Genomic DNA, 24,039 nt, shown 5'->3' on the forward strand with positions numbered 1-24,039 from the left:
CAGTCGATAATAATCTTATAGACTGTGAAGACAAACCTACATATAGCACTATATTTTACCAGCAACTTTCTGTTCATTTGAATCACAATCGCAGTAATCACGATATTTTAGAAAGAAAGCTATATCCACAATACTGCCATCTAGTTCTCATATCGTTCAACAACAGAAAATAAGATCATAAATTTACAAGATTTACAAATGCAAACTATTAAAAACATCTGAATTAGAATGAATGCTTGAAAACTTCCATCATTTTGGCAGCATTAATTCCTAACATGAGGTGTAGTATCCACTGATCAATTTCAAAACATGCTGCCATACAAATTCAGGCATCCCCCTTAATTCATTCCTGATGAAAATAAAGGGCATCCCCTCTGATTCAGTTCTCATGAAAACAAAGGTATGAACACACCAGAACGATTGGAAGTCTATCAACAAGTTATTCAATTATAGAAGACCAGTATTCATACAAAATGCTAAAAGCAATTGAATCTTACAAATTATCAGCCTAGCAATCTCAAGAAATTTCTGTATAGGCATGTATATTTACAGACAGATGGAATGATTCATAACACATCATCATCTTGAGGATAAAGCCCCATGTCAGTCTCGACAGGCAGGGACGGTGGGGTTCCAGGTGGAATGCAAGCAGTTCCATTCTCTCCAGCGCATGCACATAAAGCTTCTGCATCTCTTATTGTCCCATCAAGATCAATGTGACCGCTAAGTTCATTGATGAACTTTAGGAGGGTATCAAAATCCATCTGCTCACCCATGATTTTCTTGCGGTACCTTTTCAGGATTGCTACACACATGTACAAGTGGAAGTGTTCTGACAAATAATGTGTCCATAAGACCTCCCACAAGTGCATGACCTTCAAATACTCAAATTCCCTAGCGTTGTTGCAAGCAGAAAGCAAACAAAGTTAGGCACTGCATATAGATACACTTGTCTTCAGCAAAATCTTCAATAAAGTTACATTATTGAAGTTGGCTATGATTTTCAGAGAGTGGACAAGAACAATAAGACAAGGTGCTATTGGAAAAGGATACAGCATTTGCAGGTAGATAATTGCTGGGCTTATGACTGACTTTGGAACTATGCAATTGTGAGATCATAGGGCCAAATCTAGCTCACCCATCATGCACCTTAGTTTCCCAATGGAATAAGGTTTTGGCATTAGTTTGCCGACTTCTCCTATCAATTATTAAAGGGTCATTCTTCTGGGGTCATATGTGAAATGAAAAGCTTCCTTGCAAAAGGCAAACTGCCTTTTTGTAAGATAATGGAGAAGGAAAAGGACATTGCAGCTTGCATCTCTGAATATGTCAAACATTCTTTGAAGATTTAACAGAAGATGCCCTTATTCTATCACCAATTTATCAGGATATTTACATATGACACTGTCAGATATGACAGTATTCCTCCTGTTTGTTGGACAAAAATGTAAATCACCATTTTCTTCATGTCACCGAACTTGGAAATAAGGAGATTTATTTGGTCTGAATGTGAGACATATTGATTAAAACCATTTATATATGTGTTCTTTAAGTGGAAATTATGATTCTACCATATTCTTTCTTCAATATTTTCAAGAATAAGGTGGTTATTAACCACCACTTATGATTGAACCTGAGACCTCCCACTTGGAGAGATTGGATACCAACCAGCTAAGCTACAAGCTGTTGGCGACTCTACCATTCTTAAAATTAAAATTAAAAAAAAAAAGAATTAGAAAGTGAGGTCTTTTAGCAGTTAATTGTTTGTCAAAAGAGAAGCCATAGACATACAGAAACATAGAGTGATAAGAAGAGTTATAGATTTTTTTAGAAAGAAATTGTCTAAAAGAGAATGTACAGATGTCGAAAACCATAAGGCAAGTAAAACATGAATTTGAAAAATACTACTAATGTATAACTTTTTCAATTCCATGATTTCATGTTTTTATGGATCTCCACCATCTAATCAAATACCAAAGTATATATACAACATGATTCATGATTTCAAAATCATTTGAAATCACAAAACTGTCATAATTTTGCAGTACACTTTCAAACGCACCCTTAGCCTCTTGTTGTACAAGTCAGATTTTTTTTTTGCTCCAATTCCTTCTACAAGAATGTTAAAACAACTAAATTCTGCTATTTGAAGATTTTGAAGCTTGGTTTCTCTAAGACATTGTCACTAACATTTTTTCAATCTCGTGCAACCATTTCAGAGTTGATAATGTTATTAGGAGCAAATCGTTTCATGTATACATGACAAGGCATGAAACAATAATAAAAGTCACATTCAAGTATCCTTTTGATAGGCTTGAGACCATAGTATGATTAAGGTTAAGCAGGAGTCCTCCACTCCTAGTTTCTCACAGGATGTGATGATGAAGATGACAAACAGAAAGAGGGATGATAAGCAACAAATGAGTGAAGTTGGAAAACCTAAACTACTAAGATTGGAAGTGAGGTCATTTCTGCAAACAGTGACCAACAGAAACTCAGAAGAGGAAGGGTTTAACGACACTAGAAGAAGAAACAAAAATTAGAAAAAAAAAAAAAAGAAAAGAAAAGAGAAAACCCTAGACACTAGGAATTGATTCATTGTAGTTGCAAATAAATGGGGTGGGGTGATACCAATTACCTTTACTTAAAATAAGCTACCCTACCTCCTCATTTGCAATGTGTAACATCTGACTTGGAGGGAAGGCTAAAGAAAATAAACGAAAACAGAAAATTAAAAGAAATTTAGAAGTGCCCAGTTTATTTATGTCCGCATCAATTATTAGGTTGTCTTAAGAAAATGAGACAAATACTTGTGATATTAATGATGAACATCAGAACAGATGTGGTATTTTAAGAGCAAAGCTAAACAGAAAGAGGGAATTTTTATTACTCCAAACTTCGGGAATTAATAGTCAACATAGGACTTTGTCTGCCCACTAGATCAGTTTGCTTTCTTTGTTTTCATAAATTGGTTAGAGCCCTTTACATAATAAGTTAGTGCTCGACAGGATTCTCTGACCAGTGTTAGCTCCGAAGACATTTCTGTCTCCAAAATTAGGGTTTTATTTTCGAAAGAGCCTATTGCATTTAACCTGCTCTAGCTCATGGAGTTTGTGATTCCCAAACCCCAATAACTTATTCCTTGTAATTATAGTCCCTAATTTAATGCCCAATGAATTGCGTCCCTTCCAATGCCTGGGTCCTCAACTTTCAACAATCAACCGTTAAAGGCCATTTATCAACAATAGAACTACTATTCCTTGCATCAAGCGATCGAAATCAAAATGATAAATTGCAAAACATATCAAAATGAAGCTCCCAAATAATTGATAATACAGAGATATTTTCAAAAACATGCCACAGAATATAGAGTTCAATATTATCCACCCAATAACATTTGCAAGGCTCGCTTGAGCTCCACCTGCTTGGTGTGAAAGCCTATGCAGTACCCCCAGTTATGAAGGGCAACCTTGCGGCCTCACTAGACTATGTTACATAGCATGTCCGTAGTGAAGCTTGATAATAGAGTGGAAAAGATGGTCATTATGTCTATCTCTGGTTATGCATACAACTCATAGCAGAATCAAGTTACATGTAACTAGTTTTGGAATAGGGTGGAATTTATGACCCAACCTCCAACCCAAGATAAACAGGCAACAGTTTGCACGAACAGGATCAAATCATAAATGGGTCAACCCAACTTAACCCATCAGGATTTAAACTTGGAGTCTTGACCCATCAAACCAGTTTCAACCCATTTATTAACTAGGTCAGGTCAACAAAAGTATCAATGCACTCATTTAAGACATGCTTAATCTGTTTAAACTGTTTAAGACCCATTTAGCCTCTAACCTGAGCAAACCTATTTACTATATGAGTTATGTGGGTCGGCTCAGGTTACCTATTTGGTAAAGAGGTCAGTTTCATTTTTGGATTTTTGGCTCATTTAATAAACAAACATGTTTAGGTTGATATGTATACACACGCATTTTTTGAGGAAGTTTATTGCTAGTGCCTACTGTTTGACATTAAAGCACAATAGTTCCACCTAAATCTTTCATCTGTTTTCTCCAAAGTTTAGGGGGATCAATCCTTAATTCCGATCTCCCATCTTATGGAAGAACATTTAAACATTTTTTTAAACTTTGCAAAAATATGGTGATTCTTCCTTTTTATAGAATTCAGGAACCAAAAAAAGCAAAAGGAGCCAATTTAAACTTAAAACCATGACATTTTATAAATTTTTCGTATCATATTTTTGAATATGTTGCAAGAGAATAGTTGGTCATCTTAATGAACTTAATTCATAGAGATATGCAACAAATCATTCTATTCAAAAATCTATGCGGAACATGCACATAGAGACCCATGTCAAACATAAATATAGTTACCTCTTGAATTGTATAAGAATCCAGCGGAAACAAAAGAAGTAGTTCAAGCAATCAGCCTGCTTCAAGTAATTATGCAACGGGCTGTCCAGAAGCTCCACCAGCTGGAAAATGTAAAAGAACATAGCTCATCACTAGCTGAAATTTGTCAGATTTTAAAGCTTAAAAATTTTAACGACAAGAAGTTAAAGATGAAGCTGCAATTATGCATCAAATTGCATGATGTGGTATATCACATCCTTTCCAGAAAAAAAAAAAAGGAAAAGAAAAATAAAAAAATTGTGTAACTTAATAAGTTGTATAGCTAAAAGGTAATGTCAATGGCACACTATAAAATATCTTATCCACACTTTGTCCTTTCAGATTATCATTACATACTCTAGAATGGTACAAATGCCATGCATGTTGACCTCAAACATCAAAACCCTATCCAGTTACAGGTTGGCAATATAACTAATCCGGAATTGGCAGTAAAGCAAGAAAGGGCGGACAATTTCACAGAATTAGTAGCAAACATCCCAATATTTCTCTACATTTCATAAATGCCTAGATAAAATGGGAAAGGCAAGGTTAAAGACAACTAAATTTACATTAGAGGCACAAAAACTTCAGCAAAAGATCCAATACAGGAGACAAAACACAATCACCAGTACGTCAGCATATTTTTCAAAAATAAAATCATTTTCGATGACCATAACATGGACATTTCTAGTAAATGAGCTTCATGACATAAATGAGGGTCTATATAAATCCTTATTCCACATGTCACATAACATAAAAAAGGTTCACTCTAAATGGGAAAGATGGCCTGGGGAACTAGAGCAACAATTTCTAAGCATCTTAGAAACTGGAAAAGATTTGAGATAAAAGGTTTCCGATCCGAGACAAGATGGCTGGATGCTTTGTATAGATAAAAGAATGCATAGTCAAGTGTGCAATGGTGCGACTACCAGTGATGATATAGTAATACATAAGCTTGGGATGAAGCTCAAGAAAGAAGTTAATGCAAGAAAATCAAAAACCATTTCTATGTTTTAAAAAAACCAATTTGTACAATTTACTAAAAAAATAGAACTCCAAAATACAGAAATATCAATTAAAAATGGAATAATGACCATAAGATGTCTTCAGAAACAAAATTAGCACATAATTTATGATAAAGAGAAAAATTGTCAAGAAGTTCTGATTGGGAGCTCTCAAACAAATCATTCATAAAGTGAATGATGGCCTCACCTTAATGATTTGGCATCAAAGAAATCAAAGAGTTTCAACCATTAAAAAATGCTAGTAATGTAACATTAAAATATCAGTTGACTGATTAGACATATACTTGTGGGCTTATTAAGATCACTTTCATATAATGATAAATGTGACACCAATTGGATTTTTTTTGTTTCTAGGCATATTTATTTTCCAGATATTTGAATTGGCCACAGCAGGTTTTTCTTAAAAAGGAGAAACCATCAACCACTTTCGGAGAGCCCAACTTAATTTCCATTTTTAGCAAAACAAATCTGCTTAAATAGAACATATAAAGCAGATCATGAAGGTAACTTTTTATGCACAGAGTAATTTCTCATCTGAAGTTGAGATTTTTAAACTGAATAATTTTAGCAAAATTTTCTTACCAATCATAAGTCCCAAAAGAAAGGACTTATTAGTTAGGACCAAGAAGTTAATCCTTTAAGGGGATTTATACAATAGAAATTTTTAGCCAAAACATGCATGCAATCACAGTAGTCAGGAATTAAGCCATTAAGAGCATTTAGTATATTAGAACATTTTAAAGTGTTACTCGATTATTGTGCATCAGATGAAAGTCAAACACATCTACCAAAATAAGACAAGAAGAAGTCAGCTCTATTTGAAGTCAAAACACACACTTGCATGTGCAAACAGACATCTACATAAATAGGCATGTGTATTTTATATAGATATACATACATTAATATCCTAATACCCAAAATTTACATACACATCTGTACTAGGCACATGGTGCTATACCTGCGGTAACCTATATGGTACAAGGGCTTGCACTGATATATGGTAAGGGTGCAATTCCAACCTAGTACGTTTACCATGTGTGAGTACAATGTCATACCATACTATGCTATAGCATACCAGTAAGGCATTGGTAGGGACTTGGTACTAAGACAAAAAAAATTACCAACAACTATATAAAACTGGAACTATTTCTAACTTTTACACCTTAGCATCAAGAATACGCCAATTCTTAAAAGAGTCCAAGCAAGAATTCAAGTCCGGGGGGTATGGTAGGATGTCCAACTTTCCCAAGCACATATACAGAAACTAGACCAATGACCAACCCAGCCATGGGCCAAGTCATCAGATCATTGGTCCAATTGCTAGGTCAATAGGTCAAACCTGGTTAAAAATATTAAAATATAAATAGATATAATACAAAATATGTAAATTATTCATAATTTTTTCTATTTTTGATGAAAATTATTTATATTTTTAAAATTAAATATCACTCTTTAAAACACATTGATCTACATTTTATACTACTCTTTAATTGCAACATAAATAGAAAAATCATGTTTTATTTGATTTTTAAAATGTATAAGTTGTAACAATGTAAAAAAATGTATAAAATTTATTGATTTTTTATGTTTTAAAAGTATAGGACTTGTTTATTTTTTTTATTGGATAAATAGTGAGTAAACAACATATTTCAAATAAGATAGATACAATTTGTCACTTGATAAGTTTTCAACAATCAATTATTGTCCTGATTGTTGAGAGGTTCCTCAAACCCATAGTCATTCGTTTAAATCTCTACCCAAGCATTTTTTTTTTAAAAAAAAATTCCAGACCATTTCACCCAGTTTGCATGGATGTCATGTCCCATTCCATGGATATCATGTATATAATTTGAGCATCGAATCAAAACTTGATCTTTATTTTCTAAGCACATGTATTCTTTAAACTCACTTCTGTTTATAAGTTATAACAACATGTTGCACTACCCTCTCCTTACTCATCATCTCCAAACAAACTCCAGCTACTCATGAGCCAAATCTTAACTGATAGATATCATGAGTGAGTTGCAACTTTAGTTCCCAGTGTCCCAAGAATATTAAGTCTAGCATGAAGGCATCGAGTGTTCAAATGGATCAGTCGTTTCCCATCAGACTTAGATTTTTCGACATCAAGGAAATATACACCATCCTTCCACCAACTCCTTCCATCCACTACGTGATTCCTTTCGGCAAATCAATACATCCCATACAAAACTATGCCGTCAACAATGAAGAAGCACAAACTTTAAAAAAAATAAGGGTGGAGCAGAATTGAGAGAGTTCTGTATATTTTAAGATCATAGTGAAAAGTTTTCTGCTCTGTAGTTTTAGATACTTTAAAAACGAAATTAACAATGTTATTAGTGACTATTTAAATATAATTATTTTTATGCTTTTTATTACATTTTCTGTTTCAGGTATTGCTATTCATGAATCATACTTTTCTTCAGTAAACAAGCAGAAAGATATATACATGTGCCATGGACATATACATATGTCCACATATGCATAAATACGTGCATACATATATACAGAAAATTAACACAATTGCCTATGCAAAATCCCCGATGAAACAAAAGGAAACCATGCTTTCTTGCACTTATTTAAGTACTGCCCCTTTCTATCACATAACTTTTAGAGATCACATGAATTTGAAACAAATGAGGAAAAATATTTAGAGAATCATTCATATTATCATGGTGTCTTGACCTATTATATGATTTATACAGTACTTTATTTTTTAAAGCACTTCCCCTTTATATCACATAATTTTTAGAGATCACACAAATTTGAAACAAATAAGAAAAAGATTTATAGAATCATTCATATTATCAGGGTGACAGAGTTGTCTTGACTTATTGCATGTGACTTATATAGCACTGAAATAACTGCTGACTGAAAAGGAGCATACTTGAGCACAGATATAGGAGTATATCATTTTTAGGCCGCAGCATGACATAGTGTGTGCCAATCTTCAAGCAAAAAATAGGTACCTTAGACAAAGCAAGAAGTTGGGAATGCATGCCATTCTGATCACGGTTAAAGTTGGGTCCCAGGCGTTCCATTAATGCTACAAAGCACCAAAAGGACTCAGACTCGTCTTTCATAACATAAAGTATTGGTGACAAAAAATCGCTCATGCCCTGAAAGCCCAAACACCAGGTTAGTGATACAACTATATCAACCAGATACATCATAACTCAATAACCAATATCATAACTTTCATTAAAAGAAGAAAAAAGGACATGTTAAATTGACAAATTTTTAGCGCTTATCAGGTCTTACAAGAAGAGGTAAACCATAGCATAAAGATTAGATTTGCTAAAGATTAAAGCAATAGGAAATTAACATACAAGTAAGCAAATTGAAAAAGCTAAACAAGTATCATTGAAACTGCTATTATTTAAGGGGAGATACAGAAAGACATCATATGACAAAAGTTAATATGTTCTTAAAACTTTAATTAATGATTCAATATATGCTTTTCTATCCTTTTAAGTACTGAAATTCCCACATTTGTCATACAAGGAAAGGTTGTAACTAAGATTAATAAACAAAAATGATAAAACCTTAAGACAAACTTGACTTAGACAAAATGAAAATACGTATCACTACTTGAATGTTGTGACCAAGGTTTCAAATTCCGGTACCAGAACTCATCCCAATATTTTGGAGGAATGGTAGGTACCAGGTGCTGATAGGGAATGGGACTGCATTCCTATACCGGCGCACTATGTACTGGTACCAGAAACCTGCATGAACTGTATGGGACCATTGGCACCATCCCGTTCTGGCAGTATTTGAATCATTCATTGAGACTAAGGTGCAAGGTTCCACAACTGGTGGATTGAAGACAGAGAACAACACAACCCAAAAAAAATATGCAAGGAGATTCCAGAAAAGCTGTCAGGGTACTGCAAAGCATTTAGAAAATTAGAGATAGAATGTCAGTGAAATAGCAATTTCACTTTAGAAATGGTATAATCAAATTAGTGGACTCTCCATATAAATTCCTTGATCATTTTAACAAACTGTACCCCCAAGTTTTTATGTCTCGGTACTAGGACCTCTAATAGTACCTTACCAGTATGGTATGGCACATTATAATATGGCCTTCTATAGACACATGGTAAAGGGCTAAGTCCAAAAAACATCCATATTATGTATTGGCACAGTACCATATTGAGCCCCTATACCATACCAATTTCCTAGTGGTACAGTATGGTATACCCTGTACAAAGCAGTACATAAAATCTTGATTGTACCAAATAATAAGAAATCAATATAAAGCTGGAAAGAAAATAATCAATCAAGAAACAATGAAGTTTGTATGGTATAACTATGTTGTTAGGGCATAAACAAGAGCCACTGTGTAGCAGGAGGGGGGTCATAACCTTCCACCAAGCCTGCCTAATAACCACCCAGCTTGGCCTACCCAATCCACCTAAAATGTAGTCCAAAACTAGAGCTACCTAGGTCGCCCAGGGCCAAGGGGTCACTTGACTGCCCACTAGGCAACTCGGCTGCATCAAAGGAACTTAAAAAATTCCCCTGATAGAACCGACCAAAATAATCTAATGCTGGACTCATATCATTCCCCACCTTATATCATGAAAACTGACTACTGGCATAACATGACCACTGAAAGAGTCATAGTACTATATAATGCTCATGACCATCATACCCATTTTCTCTTCCACTCTTCAAAGTTCAAACAAACGGGGCTCTTACAACTCCATGTAAGTTGGCTAAGCTTTGCTCATTTCACATGTGAAGCACCAAAGGTGTTGCAACAATATTGACAAACTTGAACACCTCTCACAACCCCCTCTTATGAAGGGAAGGTTTTCCCCCTCTTATTTGTGAACACTGTAAATCACAATTTAATTCTCATTTCCTCACCTTCAACTAGTCAAATTTCAACCCCTAGAGGGCAATGCCCTTGGTTTCTTCTCCATCTCTTTAGACATTCATTTGGAGACACACATATTTGAGTTCTCCTCGATATTACAGCAGCATTAGCAGACCTGTCATTCATTTCCATTTAATGTTGCCAAAGTAAAACTTAATGACCCACAACATATGTCACCAACTTAGAACAATAAACAGATTAAGATAAATCCACATTTGCAATAAGACAGAAAATCTGCTTCCAATATAAACTCTGCCTTCTTACATTTGATATATCATCTATAAACCACTAAGCTTAGTTAGTTCAAACCTTTTAAAGGAACCAACTCTTTTCTTTTTGAAATTCCTCTTCAACTTGACAAGTTTAGTCATCCATTCTTTCCCATTTTCTTCTGCATTAAAGCACCCATGAAAAAGATGATACAAGAACAAACATAACTTTTTCGAAATGCAAGTAAAAATTTCAAGGAATCACTGAAAGTCAAAAACACCCTGTAACCCCAAAATGGGAATCCTTGGCAAACGAGGATTCATAAATCTGAACCTAAAAGCTTAAAAGAAGCCTCGGAGGTTCAGGTTATGGTTACTGAAGTGAATGTACCTTAACAAACATTACTCCAGTTGAGTCACAATGAGATGCACAATACATGCAAGGGCATAATATATCACGACATCCCCATTATATGAAGGCATTTCATCCCAAATATCATTTTTCTAGCGTGAGTAACATAAGAAGGGTTATCAAAAGTCATTTACTAACAAAGCATTCATTACCTACAACAACATGATATATGAAATGCAGAAGCAAAACAGGCAGGCATGTAAAGTAGGCCAAAAATGACCAATTTACCTAACATTGCCAAAAGGAAACACCATGGACATACTAAAGATGAAAAGATAGAACTCATACGAAAATGCAACCTTATAAGCTATAGCAGATTCTGGATATGATCTAAAATGGGGTCCAGAATTACTAGATATGGCAAACTGACATAGCTTATGTATACATGATTGCTTAAACTGCTTCAGTGACCACATCGCAACAGCTACCAGAAGCAATAAATAGGATATGAGTTAAAAAATCATAGGATCTGAATACTGTTTAGTGACAAAGCAAATGAAACTATTAGCACTTGCAAAATTTTCGAGTGCACTCTTACCTGACAGTAGCCAAGGTCAAAATTGTAAAACGAATATGTCAACAGTATGTCACGTAGAACTGCCACATTCGGATTGTCCTCTCCTTCATAATAAGAGATAGATCTGTCTGTTCTCACCTTAACAATGTTAAACAGAAAAATTAACAGAACACAATGTAAGCTGGTGAAGCATAAATGCTCCTTTATGTTACTATAATCACATAGAAGCTTTGCAGGTTCAAACAAGGCAATAAAATTTTTACCACATCCTTTTCGATCAGGCCTTTCCGTTCTCTGAACTTTGTAAATCTTTTAGCTTGGGTGGCTGATATGCTCTGCGCATGTATGAATAGATTTCATAAAAAGCTAACAAATAAATATAAATTGAAGAGTGAATGACCAACTCAGTTACTTAAGGATTTTAACCACGTACAAAGCCTGGTCAATTCACAAAAAAAAAAAAAAAAAAAAAAAAAAAAGAGAGAGAGAGAGTACTGATAGAAGCAAAATTGCATTTCCTGGTTTTTAATTCCCATGAAATAGGCAATTTACTTGTTTCTCTCAACAAAAATATCACAGAAACTGTCCCACAATTTAGGACTTGGGATCGGTGTCGTTACCCATGCACTCAGGCAACGATAGAAGCAAAATTGCATTTCCCAGTTTTTAATTTTCCCATGAAATAGGCAATTTACTGGTTTCTCTCAACAAAAATATCACAGAACCTGTCCCACAATTTAGGACTTGGTTATCGGTGTCGTTACCCATGCACTCAGGCAACGACATAGCATGTGCCATGTTGTGCCAGCATGTGTGACTCTGTGCTGAAGCAAGAAATTTAAAAAAAAAAAATTTTGATTAAAAATATTAAAAAAACAGATTTAATAAGTATCATGCCAACCTGTGCCAAGTGTCTGTACTGGCCTGGCACGGTACTATGATGGTTGGCATTCAAAATCATACCTACAACAACATCAATCAACAAATGATACTGATTGGAGGTGCTAAATTAGTTCGCTGGTAAGTTCTGCTACCATCTGTTGCATCATGGATTTATATCTAGATCAAAGACGTCTTCACACATGAACCAAATTGAACAACTTTACCTGCATGGGCTAATTACAAATATTTTAACACTCTGCCTATAGTAGCCGATTCATCTACAACAGAGAAGTGTACTAAATCATTTGCTTAGTAGTGATGTAGGCATGCAAACAAGCAAATAAGCTAGCATGTTTGGTATAGCTATATCATTGGAAGGCAAAAAAAAATACATCAAAAAAAAATTACAGACCTGCCACTGGGATTTTATGATGTCATACTCTGATTTCTTGACCGCTGCAAGATACTCCCTCTCAGCAAATGTCGAATCATACTCATGGTATCCCAACAGAAATTTCCAAACCTGCAGGGTCACAATGACCAATGCAATGCCCAGAAATTCATGACTAACAACAGGTATCCATCATGAAACCAGTTATTACTGTAAGCTATTAACCTCTTTTCGCAGATTGTGTTCAGCGCCTCCATAGAATATTCTTTTTCTTAATGCCTTTGAATCCACAACTCGTCCTTCAGAGTCCAAGAAAGCAGCCCACTATCACAGGAATTTAGGAGTAAGCAACACAAATTCATACAGGCTGATACCATATAGAGCCCTCGCATAAGATTTTTCTGAAAAACTAATGAACAGAATTGCCAAGAAATCCACATTGGGCTTCAATTCAAAGGAAATGTCTAAAAAATATATCTAATAAAGGCAATGTGAGCAAAAAAATGATTAACATGATTCCTCCCAATCAATTAATATCTCCAGCAAGGAAATCTAGTATGATAGAAGTGTGAAACAATAATTTTTTATAAAAATAATGGGAAAAGCCCCAAGGTGACTTTGAGGCCTTCCTGTTTGGAGCCCAGATACATTTCCCCTTATTCTTGATTATAGCACATTCAAGGCATGTGTAGAACACTGGAATTACCAAAAGATGAAAACGTCAACTAGCAGTGGAAATTCAGTCCCAAACCTGTTGACCTGACCTGATCCAACCTGGCTCCTCTAAGCCGAGCTGCACTTGGGTTAGAGTAAGAGGGTTCTAACCTGTTTAGTCATGCCCACTGTTAACATGTATAGTTTCATCATACTATGTTAACGTAAAAAAAAAACCTTGACCCCAACCCATATAGCATCTCCTCTCCCCATCCAACCGGCTAGCCCCAATTTTCCTCTCTTTCCTCTTCCTCCTCTTCTTCCCTCAATTCCTCTCCTCTCCTCTACCGCATTCTCTTCCTTCCATCATCTGCCCTCCTCTCCCATTTTACTTGAATGCCCCTTTCTTAGCTCTCCTCCATTTCCCATCCAAAGATGCTGAAGCCCACCTTCTTGTCCTCACTCAGTTCACTGGTCCTACATGATTGTCAGTGACTGGGCAAATTGTGCCCAGGCCCCCTGCCTGACACCACCTAACCCCTGTGTACTGCATCGATCACCAACTGCCACATGAGACTGGTGAATGGAGCATTGGTCTATAGCAGTACTCTTTCCCATCCCCTTCTCTTCCCCCTCTCATCCTCTCCCCACCTCCAACTTCTGGGCCAACATTATTCCATTATCCATCTCCACCATATGCTCAAGCATTGATGCACTGCCTAGCCCTAACAGCCTCCCTTTGCACTGCTACATCAATTTACAGATAGCCTAATCCCACAAAAGTCTTGGACATCATTCTGTTTGAGGGAATTCCCCACATTAAATGAACAATATTGAGTCCGAAATACAAAATCATCATCACATTGAACTAAAATAGTTATCCAAAACTTAATCTAGCATTCAATGCTTAAGAATTTGCCACTTGCAATTATAAAGAATTACTGAAAGGATATACCTCTGCAAGGCATAATGGAGATTCTCTTTGTTTTCCCCATACCAGAGGTAACTTATCAAACTGCCAAAAAATATTAAAAAATGAATTACCACATTGAACTGAAACTAACTTTTTATCCAATAGCAAACTATCATCACTAATGATGTAATATGTTTGATGATAATAATGATGCACATAGAGGTATAACTTAATTGTGCATATCAAAGAACTGGTATTGCCATCATTCATTACTGATCTTGAATAAACATAGTGAATATGTCACTTAAAAAAACATTGACAATTGTTCACCAAGCTTATCCTTTTCAAAATAGAAAGGTCAATCATTACTCAAGATCTAAAGAGTATAAAAAATTTTAACTTGAGCTATTGAGCCACAAGATAAAGCACTCACATAATCATGTATGCCCACAGCAGCTGCAGGCAGACTTTGGGGTACCATACAAGGTCATCCAAGCTTGCTGAGGATATTAAGGTGTTCTGAACTTGAAGATATTTTTCTTAATTTTACCTTTCCAAATAACTAATCAAGTGACTATACTGCATAACCAAAAGACAACAGCCTGTGATAAAATGTGCCTATGTCTGCTATCAGCTTTTATTTCATTAACATGATTGCCAAATCAGAAGTTTGGTAATTTGATTGTCTGTGCCTCTTAAGTATTTCTTATGTACAACATAATTTCTTCTTATTATGATATTTTATTTAATCAATTAATGCCAAACAATCATATTTCTTATGTACCAGCTAACAGCTTTCTGTTTCATCCACCTAATTGATTAATCAATAACAAAGTGAGTTCTCCAGGGAGGAGGGGGAAGAAAAAATAAGGGGAAAATAAGAGAAAATATTCTACAGTAACATTTCAACATATGGCAACTGAGATGATGCCATAAGGTCAAAGAAAGGGGCCGGTTTTAACACTAAGCGATAACTAGGTTTAGATAAATATCTGGTAAAGCTTTAGTGTACTTGGTTGTACCAGTCATAATAGCAACTTCCAATAAAACCACTGAAATATTCAAAAATCATTCATAATATTCCTCATGGAACAAATGTCTCTAAAGACTAAACGACACTCTAAAGAATCAAATTGATCAAGAATTTCTAATGCATCACATGTTCTGTCATTTATGTGTGACTTACACAAGGAGTGCTCACAGATTAGAAATACATAAAGCAATCATTTTGTTCTTGTTGGTCATGCTGTTGCTATCGTTTTGTTCTTGTTGCTGCTCCAATGCTTCATTTAAAAGGATAATATAAAAACAATCATAAAAAATATACATTAATATTTTAGTCATCCAGATTTTTTCCAAACTTGACAGGTATTCTTTTCACTTTTTTCAAATGCCAAATTCTTACCTCTAGCTGCATATAACCAATAACATGACATGCAATTTTAGACGATGTGCAAAAATATATGCTGCATATACCCCAACTCCTACAACTTAAAGCAAACTATTACACAATCATAACTTCATGTCCAACAAGATGCTCAGAATACAGGCTGAAGATCAGGCCCAGTCCCAGATCAACAATCCCAAAGTCCGATTTCCCAAAGAACTACAATTCCAAAAACTGTCCTGCTTATCCGTTTCTCATCTTATTAAAGTAATGGACTCATTATGAGCTTATTGTAGAGTAATTTCCGGTGGTGCTATAGTTTGAAGCATCAAAAACTCTAGCATCAAACCCTTGCTGGTCCCATTTTCAGATAGTGAGTTGCCTTTTGATCAGTAGATTACATCACAGTTTTAGTGAGGAAAAAGGTAGAAGTTGACACCCAAAAGACAAGGCTCATTTAAATACATCTGTGGGTTGGCCCTGAAAGTCAAGCTACGTTAGAACTTTTTGGTTCATTATGTTCAACAAGTTCATTATTCTGATAACCTGTCATGACACCATAGAAGGTAGAAACATCCATAGTTCATGTAGGAAAAATAATCTGATTCAAAGCAACTTTAAAATCATAGCATCCTTGCATTTCTGAATACGTATGTCATGATACCCCACACATGTCCACAACCACACCAGTCTGAAACCTTCATCCTGTCACAGTGCATGCACAGCCCAAAAAGTGATAAGGCGCATACGTCAAAACCCTCATTCATGGCCAACAAAGTACAAGTCCCATTGTACCATTAACCCATAGCATGGCATGAGCTTGCTGGTCATCTGGTAATTATCTCTAAGCATACTCCCATAAATTTGATGACAAGAAGCCCCATATGATGCATAATGTCACATATTCGTAATTGCAAAGAGAGTTGAAGGGCCCTTCCCATGCAGCCATTGTTCCCCTGAATACATATGTCACCCTTCTAATTGGGTGCAAAGATGCCAAAAATGCAACGGTAAATTTCTTAAGCTCATAAATCTCATTTCTATATCTCTCATTTAGGAACAAAATTATACCATAATGTGTCAAGGATCATTTGTATCATAGAAAACAACATTTAACCCAAAGTACTATGGATCCATGCTAGCTACTCCATCTCAGTCTACTATAAGAACAATGTATTCTTCATTTTAGCATTTTAGCTGAATAAAACCTATTCCAAAGCAAGATCACAAGCATCAGATCATCCTACATATTGTACAGCACACTATGATGAGCCCTCACTAGTATGTTTATTACTTTGTATGAAGCATTCTAGTATTGATAGTTATAAATCAATTCTAAAAGACACTCAAATGTGATAATGTAATGATAGTTCTAAATAGCTTTGAGATTTTTAAACTCAAATTATGAAAATTGCATGAGATCTACTTCCCCACATAACGTAATTCTTCATAGGTTAAGTATTTCTACTGATATCTATCAGCAGCAGCAGTGCTCATATCATATTTGATGTGTTTATACTTTATAAGATCCAAAAAATATTCAAAAGATCCAAAACAGATATCCACTGGTTCACACTGTGTTAACCAACAAGGTTATCAGATGTTTTATTTTGAAACTGCCAGGTGTCTCAATAGCATGGTGTGTTACACTGTGTTGAGCACTAATCAACAGGAACAAGCAAATATTCTTTCATAAACAGTCATCAAATAATGCAAAACAGGAGTTGATCTTATTAGTAACAACCCAAAATATCAAAAACCATTTAAGTCATGACAGCAAGGTATTCATCCTAGAGAATGAGTGATTCTCTACTCCATTCTATGCTACTACAGGCCACATAAACCTCGTTTAATTTTCTAATCAGATAGATCCTATTAGAAGAACTTGCAAAACATATTATAGGTAGTAAGGAACTTCAATTAGTAACCCTACCCACCCAGTTTCAGTAGTGTACGCATGAAGTTGTTATGCAGTGCAGAAAGAAGCAAGAGGAAATGAGTGTATGCCCATGATTCATTGTATTAGGATGGCTAATGATTAAATCAAAGATTATCAGGTATCTGAATATGGAGTATGGCAAAAGTAGTCATACAAAGCAACTCAAAAGTGGTCCTCATACTGTCATGGAATAAAATATGAGGTCAAGGCCCCCTTCCAAAATAATAATAACAATAATAATAAGATACAAAGAAAAACAATTCAAAAAGAATATCAAAAATCCTGATCTTGCAAAATAGAAATATCCAGTTCTGAGAGCAGGGCAGCATAACATGCTCAAGTCGATACTGTCTAGACATCACAAAGTTGAAGGCTGAATAATGTATATCACAATTTTCAAAAATTAGAAGCCATTTGTGGATAGAATGACGACAACCAAAAAAAAAACCTACTTACTGTTACATATCACGCAAATACAAAAGAATTAAAAAAATCTCCATAAAATTTGGGCTAATCTGGACTCTAATAACTTTTAACTTCCAAAAACATGTTGAAAAGTAAATAATGAGGATATATAAGTTTTCCTAAATGTAGTGGAAAAACAAAAAGACAGAAATTCAGAAGCTATTATTACATAGAACAGTGACTTCTTCCAAAATTCTTGATACACACACAACATTATATACGTATGTGCGTGTGTGTATGTGTGTGTACGTGACTGGGTCCAGGAGCATAAATAACTACCTCCAATGGATCTGAGGCCACTGAAGTTACATCTGCATTTTTTTGTGCATCATTAGGCCTAGTACCCACCAAATTAGGTGAGGCATAATTATTTTGCTGCCTTTTCTCATAGGGGCTAAAGCCATTATTGTGACCCTCACGAAATAGTTGTGAGGTTGTTTCGCGGGCAAACTTTGTAACAAGTGAAAATTTCTCCAAGACTTGAATTGAGAGATCACGAGCAGGGTCATAAGCCTTGTGCTTGTGCCTCCCACTATATTCAGAAGTGCTAGCAGACCCATCATAAGTTTCCTGATTCACTCTCTCAGAATTATCAGCTGAAGAAACTGAACCACGTGAGTCACGTAGAGATGCTCGATTTGCAACAGAAACAACCCCTGGCAACTCTAGGGATGACAGGCTTCTCTGCAACCAATGAATGAACGAATGCATGAATAACATAGATTGGAAAACTGAGTTGCAGGTGTTTCACTGCAGAAACAAAAGTATACTGCAAAAACAAATGATATCGTAATAAACCACAAGCCCTTCCAATATTAAAGACTAAGATGAACAGGTTATATCACTCAGATATTATACATATTTTATTGCAGCTAGCTGGTTCAAAGAATAAGTATACTTCATTGTGAGATGATGGAAAAAGCAGTCCTATGAATGACAAAGAAAGCTTATTGGAAAAGCAATGCTTGATGACCATGTCGCTTAATGCCATAAAAGCATATCTTTATCCAAAGCAGTTCTTTTTTCTTTTGGTCTAAGAAAAGTGGTCATTCTATTGATGCTACACAAGCATTAGTAGATTCTGCCTAATATTTCAAACAGCAGGACATAAGCTGTTTCTTAAGAAATTTCATCAGTGTAAAAGCAAACTACAGAATATTAAAGATGCACATCTAATTAAAAACAGAATGCAGAAAATGCTGTATTTGTCTAGCAACAAAGTGCAAACAAGAGAACTATAGGGTTAGGTTATTCGAGATGCAGGACAATCTAGCAGAAATGATGGAATGCAATTTTATATCAAACACCAATATAAGCGTGACTATAATTTGATTCTATGTGCATTTTGGTATTCAATTATATCTCATATGGTACTGCTGCTGAAAATTTTTAGCTGCAGCACAACCTGTGAAATAATGTGATCTTCTCATACATTGAAAAGAAAAAAAATTATGAATGATTTTCCTAACATGTCTTTGTTTATTTTAATAATTCCTAGAAAATCTATGAAGGTGATCTGTAAAATTTTCTTCATAAAAGTTCCTACAAGTACAAATTCATAGGCCTAAACAAGTTTTTGCACTACTCATTACCTGATATAGCCTATACATCATTCTCTTCTATTTTATAACAGCGTATTTACTGCTTGCCGTAATAAACCAAAACAATGTACCAACAAACCTGCATCACGATTTGTCATCACCACTTCCCAAAAAATGGTTTCATTAGTCACAAAAAATAATGCACTGAGTAAGTATAAATTGCCAGAAGCATGGTAAGTGTAACTCACAAAGAATCTAAACCAACTGAAAATCATTTTGCAATTTTTGAATAATTCCCATCATTCACCATTTTAACAGAATATGCTTACAAATTAGCCTGTGCAATTAAAACAGCATAGTCAAACAGGGATTTCAAAGCATAATTAATGAATATATTTGAGCAATTTCATGTCAGTCCAACTTCTTTAATATCTTTATAGTCTTCAACATAAAATAGAAGAAAGAAAAACCATATAGGATACATACAAATAAAAAATAAAAAAAAACAAGTGATGGAGAATGAGTACAATATCGATTTTGATGAGAATGATATTGATCTTCCAAAACAAAGCATAAAACATAACATTAAAATATCTCAAAAAGGAAAGCGAACACAAGGGTAAGACACCACACTCTTTTAGGAAGCGGACATGGAAGGACTTAGGACTCCCAGCAGAGGCTGGGGTATGAAATTTGGAACCATTATAATTAAACAAAAAAGAGTAACAAATCATATGCCAATGAGTATACAGACAAAATAAGAATGCCAGTTTCTTCATAATGTGATTATGAAATTTTTGACACCACTGACTTGACTGTTAAAAAGATGACCAAGATTTTGTGTCAAAACAGATGAAGCTCTTTATCATATAAAATCACTGTAAACTCTTGATCATACTAGAAAACCATCGGAGATAATCAGTAAAGCATACCTGAAGAGGATCCTGGAAATCATTCACAAGAAAGACATTTGCATCATCTGCAGACCTGAAAATATTAATCTCTATATTAAGAAACTTGAAATATAAGCTTCATCCCTATGATAACTAGAGAACACTATCATGTGTAACAAGCTCAATGCAAATGATTGTATGCATGTGCATTCACGTATGTTGTAAATATACAGATGCTTCTTAGAATTGATAACCTGTTCACTATGGTCATCACATTACAATAAGCTTAAGACAAGATGGATAAACATGCACATAGGGAATATTATACATGGCGATGATCAAGCCAGTGTGTTGCAAGAATCACAAAAAATAAAAAAAGTGAACATACAAATGAAAAATGTAGCAGATATAAGGATGCCTTGGTCAATGTGACAAAACCAGGAAGGATGTCATTAGAAGTTGAGTGTTTGTACTAAGTCATGGGCAAGGAAACTAAGATACTTTGTTCAAAGGACGCTGCCATTAGAATGGGAAGCACAAAAAACAGTAGAAGAAGAAAGGAGAAGGAATATACCAGAGATTGCTTGGATAAAAATTTATACAGAAGGAAGAGATTTGTTCTAGTGATTAACTCAGACATCAATAAAGATAAATGGAAGAAAAGAATCTTGAGACCAAAACCCAGGTAGCTGAGAATTTTGGATATTATGAATGCACATGTGCTACAAGTGTAATATAAAGAGATCATATCAGAAATGGAAGTATCAAATCAGACATAGAGTTGAATTGGTGTGTCTTCTATTTATATGCTTTCAGTGCCTTCACCATTTGAAATTTTCTTTCATAAATTATTTATTTCTATGTTTGTCAGCACATTCATCCCCTGCCCACCAACTAGTGTAAAAACAAGAATGTTGGCAGAATCTACAAGATGGTTGACATTAGGCTAAGGCATGTTATAAAAATCCTAATTCAACATTCCAGATTTTAAGTTGGGTTCGATAGCTGATCTCATGTTGATGAGCAGGCACCACTACAGTTGTTGCTGTCATCATCATGTTGATGTTTGGCAACCAATAACAGTAACAAGGAAGAATAGCAAAAAAAGCAATAAGGGCCAACCTCATTATAAAAATGTGTTGCTTCAAAGTACCAAGAAATTCACGAACCCCACCACTATAGAAGTAAAGAGGAGGAAATGCCAGACCTGCATATGTCTCATGAAATCAGTTGACAACTGAAATATACATATGTGTCTCTCTGTGTGTCTGTGTGTGTGTGCGCGCGTGTGCATGCATGTACGCATATGTGTGTGCACATGCAAGGATTTAAATCCCCCCAGTACCGGATATTAATACTATACTGATCCAACAAGAAATTAGGACACAGGATATCAGTTCTCTTAAACTAGGACATCCCAACTATCTCGGTTGCATCCCAACACCCAGGATGCACTCAGATGGTCGGGACAGACCAGATGCAGTTTTTTTTATTAAAAAAAAAAATCTTTTTCATTTGTCATTGTTGGCTGTTTCAGTCTGTGCCCACCTCTTTTTCGTTTGTCATTGTTGGCTGTTTCAGTATGTCCCCACCTCATGCCATACCATCGCAAAAGCAAACCGGGATAAGGCCCAGTACTAAGATTTAAACCCTTGTGTGTGTAGCAAGCAATATCTTCAAATTCAATGGATAGGCTAGTTCATCCAACAAAAACAAGACTAATTTAAATATTCATTTCACATTTTACAAAAAACTACAATGACAGGTGACAATGGTAGGAACCACTTTTTACATGTTAGTGGAATCTTTATGCTCAAAACCCTGATTCGAGTAGCCATTTATTTGGTACTTCTCAAGGAGCCGGAACTGCCATTCTAACCTTTCTCGATGGATTCCATCCACAAACACAAAGCTCCACAACTTTACCCAGAATAATGAGCCCAACATAGCGTAAATCATAAATCTAACAAACCTCTTGTTTCCATGCAATAATTTTACAGAAGAATATGAAAAACTACATACAAGATTAGTAGAAATTTCAGACAAATATTCATTCTATCAGAAGAAAAGCACCAAAACATTTCTAGTGTAGGATGATGAAATGATGGAAAACACTTCCTTCTAATTGCAAAGCATAGCTCAACTATTTACCTGATGATAGGACAACAATTATGTATTGCCAGCCAAGTGCAGGGGTATGCCTACGTATAGAACGGACATCAGTTAAAGGCAAATTTTTGATGGTGTACAGGCTTCTATCTGTATAGCATTAGAAAACAATAAGCATAAGATTGGTTGTCATGGCCATAAAAGCTTGCATGCATCCATGACATTTTCAACAAAAAGAAATCCAGACTGACCTTTTTCCGTGGGACCTGAGTTTGAACTGCGACTCATATAACCAAGTTCATCAGTACTGGCTTTATAAGGTATCCATGACTGAAAAACATATCCAAGAAAATAAATAGACAAACAAAATTGAGTTTTATCCATTAAGGAACCAAACCACTATTATAGAATGAACGGAACAGGCACGAAATTAACTAAATAAAGCATAACATAGGACATGTAAGAAGAGTAATATTAAAGGAAAGAAAGAATGAAGACCTAATCATAGTCAATAAAAATAAGAAAAACAAATTAGTTCCTTATTTATCAGAAAAATAATGTAAAAAGATCTATCCACTAAATTCATTCAAGAATGGTACGGGATCTTTGAAAGCAATCACCATTATCGAAGGATCCGAATACATAGCAAGGAAGAAAGCCACTGAAAATAAAAAATTTCGGAGAACTGGGATTCAGAAACATAATATAACCAGAAATTAGATAACATGTGTTAAAGAATTTAAATTCTTGAACTCGTTCGACTTGTCAAGAGGGGAATTACCATGAATAAAGAAGAACCTTGCTTGACGAGGAGCAATCGGCCGCTGATCCTTTCCGACGCGTATTGCGTCGGGTGGATCGTGACGTTGTCCTTCGAGTAGACCACCTCCGACCCATTGGGCTCGGTGACAGCACTCTTGCCCGAATCACATCGCATGATGCTCCCGGACGCCTTGAAACAAGACCAAGAAACCGATATCAATCACCAGATCCAACTCACACAAATCGTTGAGGGATTTGTGGCAAGAAAACAAACAGAAACCAACCAATGACGGTATCCTTATCCAAATCGAGTCGATAACTGCATCATACTCAAATCGATTACCTGCTGCTGGGACGCGGCGTAGTCGGAGTCATCGGAGAGGTCGTGGAGCTCCGCCTCGTGCATCGCGAACAGAAGCCGACAGGAGGTAAGAAGACAAGTCGAGATAAAAGGAAGAGAAGAGAGGAAAGAGGAACCGAAGACAGAGTTTCGGTAGAGGAAAGGGGAACCAGGGAGAGACACCGTCGGGATGGAGTTGCTGGTTTCTTGGGTATGGTTACTTTAGGTCCGTTGGCCAGCGTAAATGTCTGTACGACTGAAGGATCGGTTGCCTCACATGTC

The 24,039-nt window shown here is 35.5% G+C and overlaps 1 protein-coding gene across 2 annotated transcripts; it reads right to left on the minus strand.

The window, feature by feature from the left end:
* Positions 1-420: 420 nt before the first annotated feature.
* LOC105037981 (uncharacterized) lies at positions 421-24,039 on the minus strand. Of its 2 annotated transcripts, XM_010913627.4 has the most exons (15): positions 23,761-24,039; positions 23,437-23,607; positions 22,907-22,985; positions 22,698-22,805; positions 21,669-21,753; positions 20,586-20,640; positions 18,392-18,796; positions 14,364-14,423; positions 12,980-13,078; positions 12,776-12,886; positions 11,745-11,816; positions 11,503-11,619; positions 8,425-8,574; positions 4,392-4,492; positions 421-894 (listed from the first exon to the last, which is right to left on the minus strand). In XM_010913627.4, the coding sequence occupies exons 1-15, from the start codon at positions 23,821-23,823 to the stop codon at positions 567-569; spliced, it is 2,004 nt and encodes a 667-aa protein (XP_010911929.1). In that variant the 5' UTR covers positions 23,824-24,039; the 3' UTR covers positions 421-566. The 2 variants fall into 2 exon arrangements, with proteins under 2 accessions (XP_010911929.1, XP_010911930.1); XM_010913628.4 differs by lacking the exon at positions 18,392-18,796 and having other exon boundaries at positions 23,761-24,038.

Source organism: Elaeis guineensis, chromosome 1 (genome assembly GCF_000442705.2).
Source record: "Elaeis guineensis isolate ETL-2024a chromosome 1, EG11, whole genome shotgun sequence".
Classification (NCBI taxonomy): domain Eukaryota; kingdom Viridiplantae; phylum Streptophyta; class Magnoliopsida; order Arecales; family Arecaceae; genus Elaeis; species Elaeis guineensis.

Coding starts and splice junctions, on each gene's coding strand:
- LOC105037981 (XM_010913627.4), bottom strand. CDS start 23,823: ATGCACGAGGCGGAGCTCCACGACCTCTCCGATGACTCCGACTACGCC. Junction 12,887..12,979: donor AACACAATCTGCGAAAAGAG/GTTAATAGCTTA, acceptor GTGACCCTGCAG/GTTTGGAAATTTCTGTTGGG. Junction 895..4,391: donor ATTCTTATACAATTCAAGAG/GTAACTATATTT, acceptor CAACAACGCTAG/GGAATTTGAGTATTTGAAGG.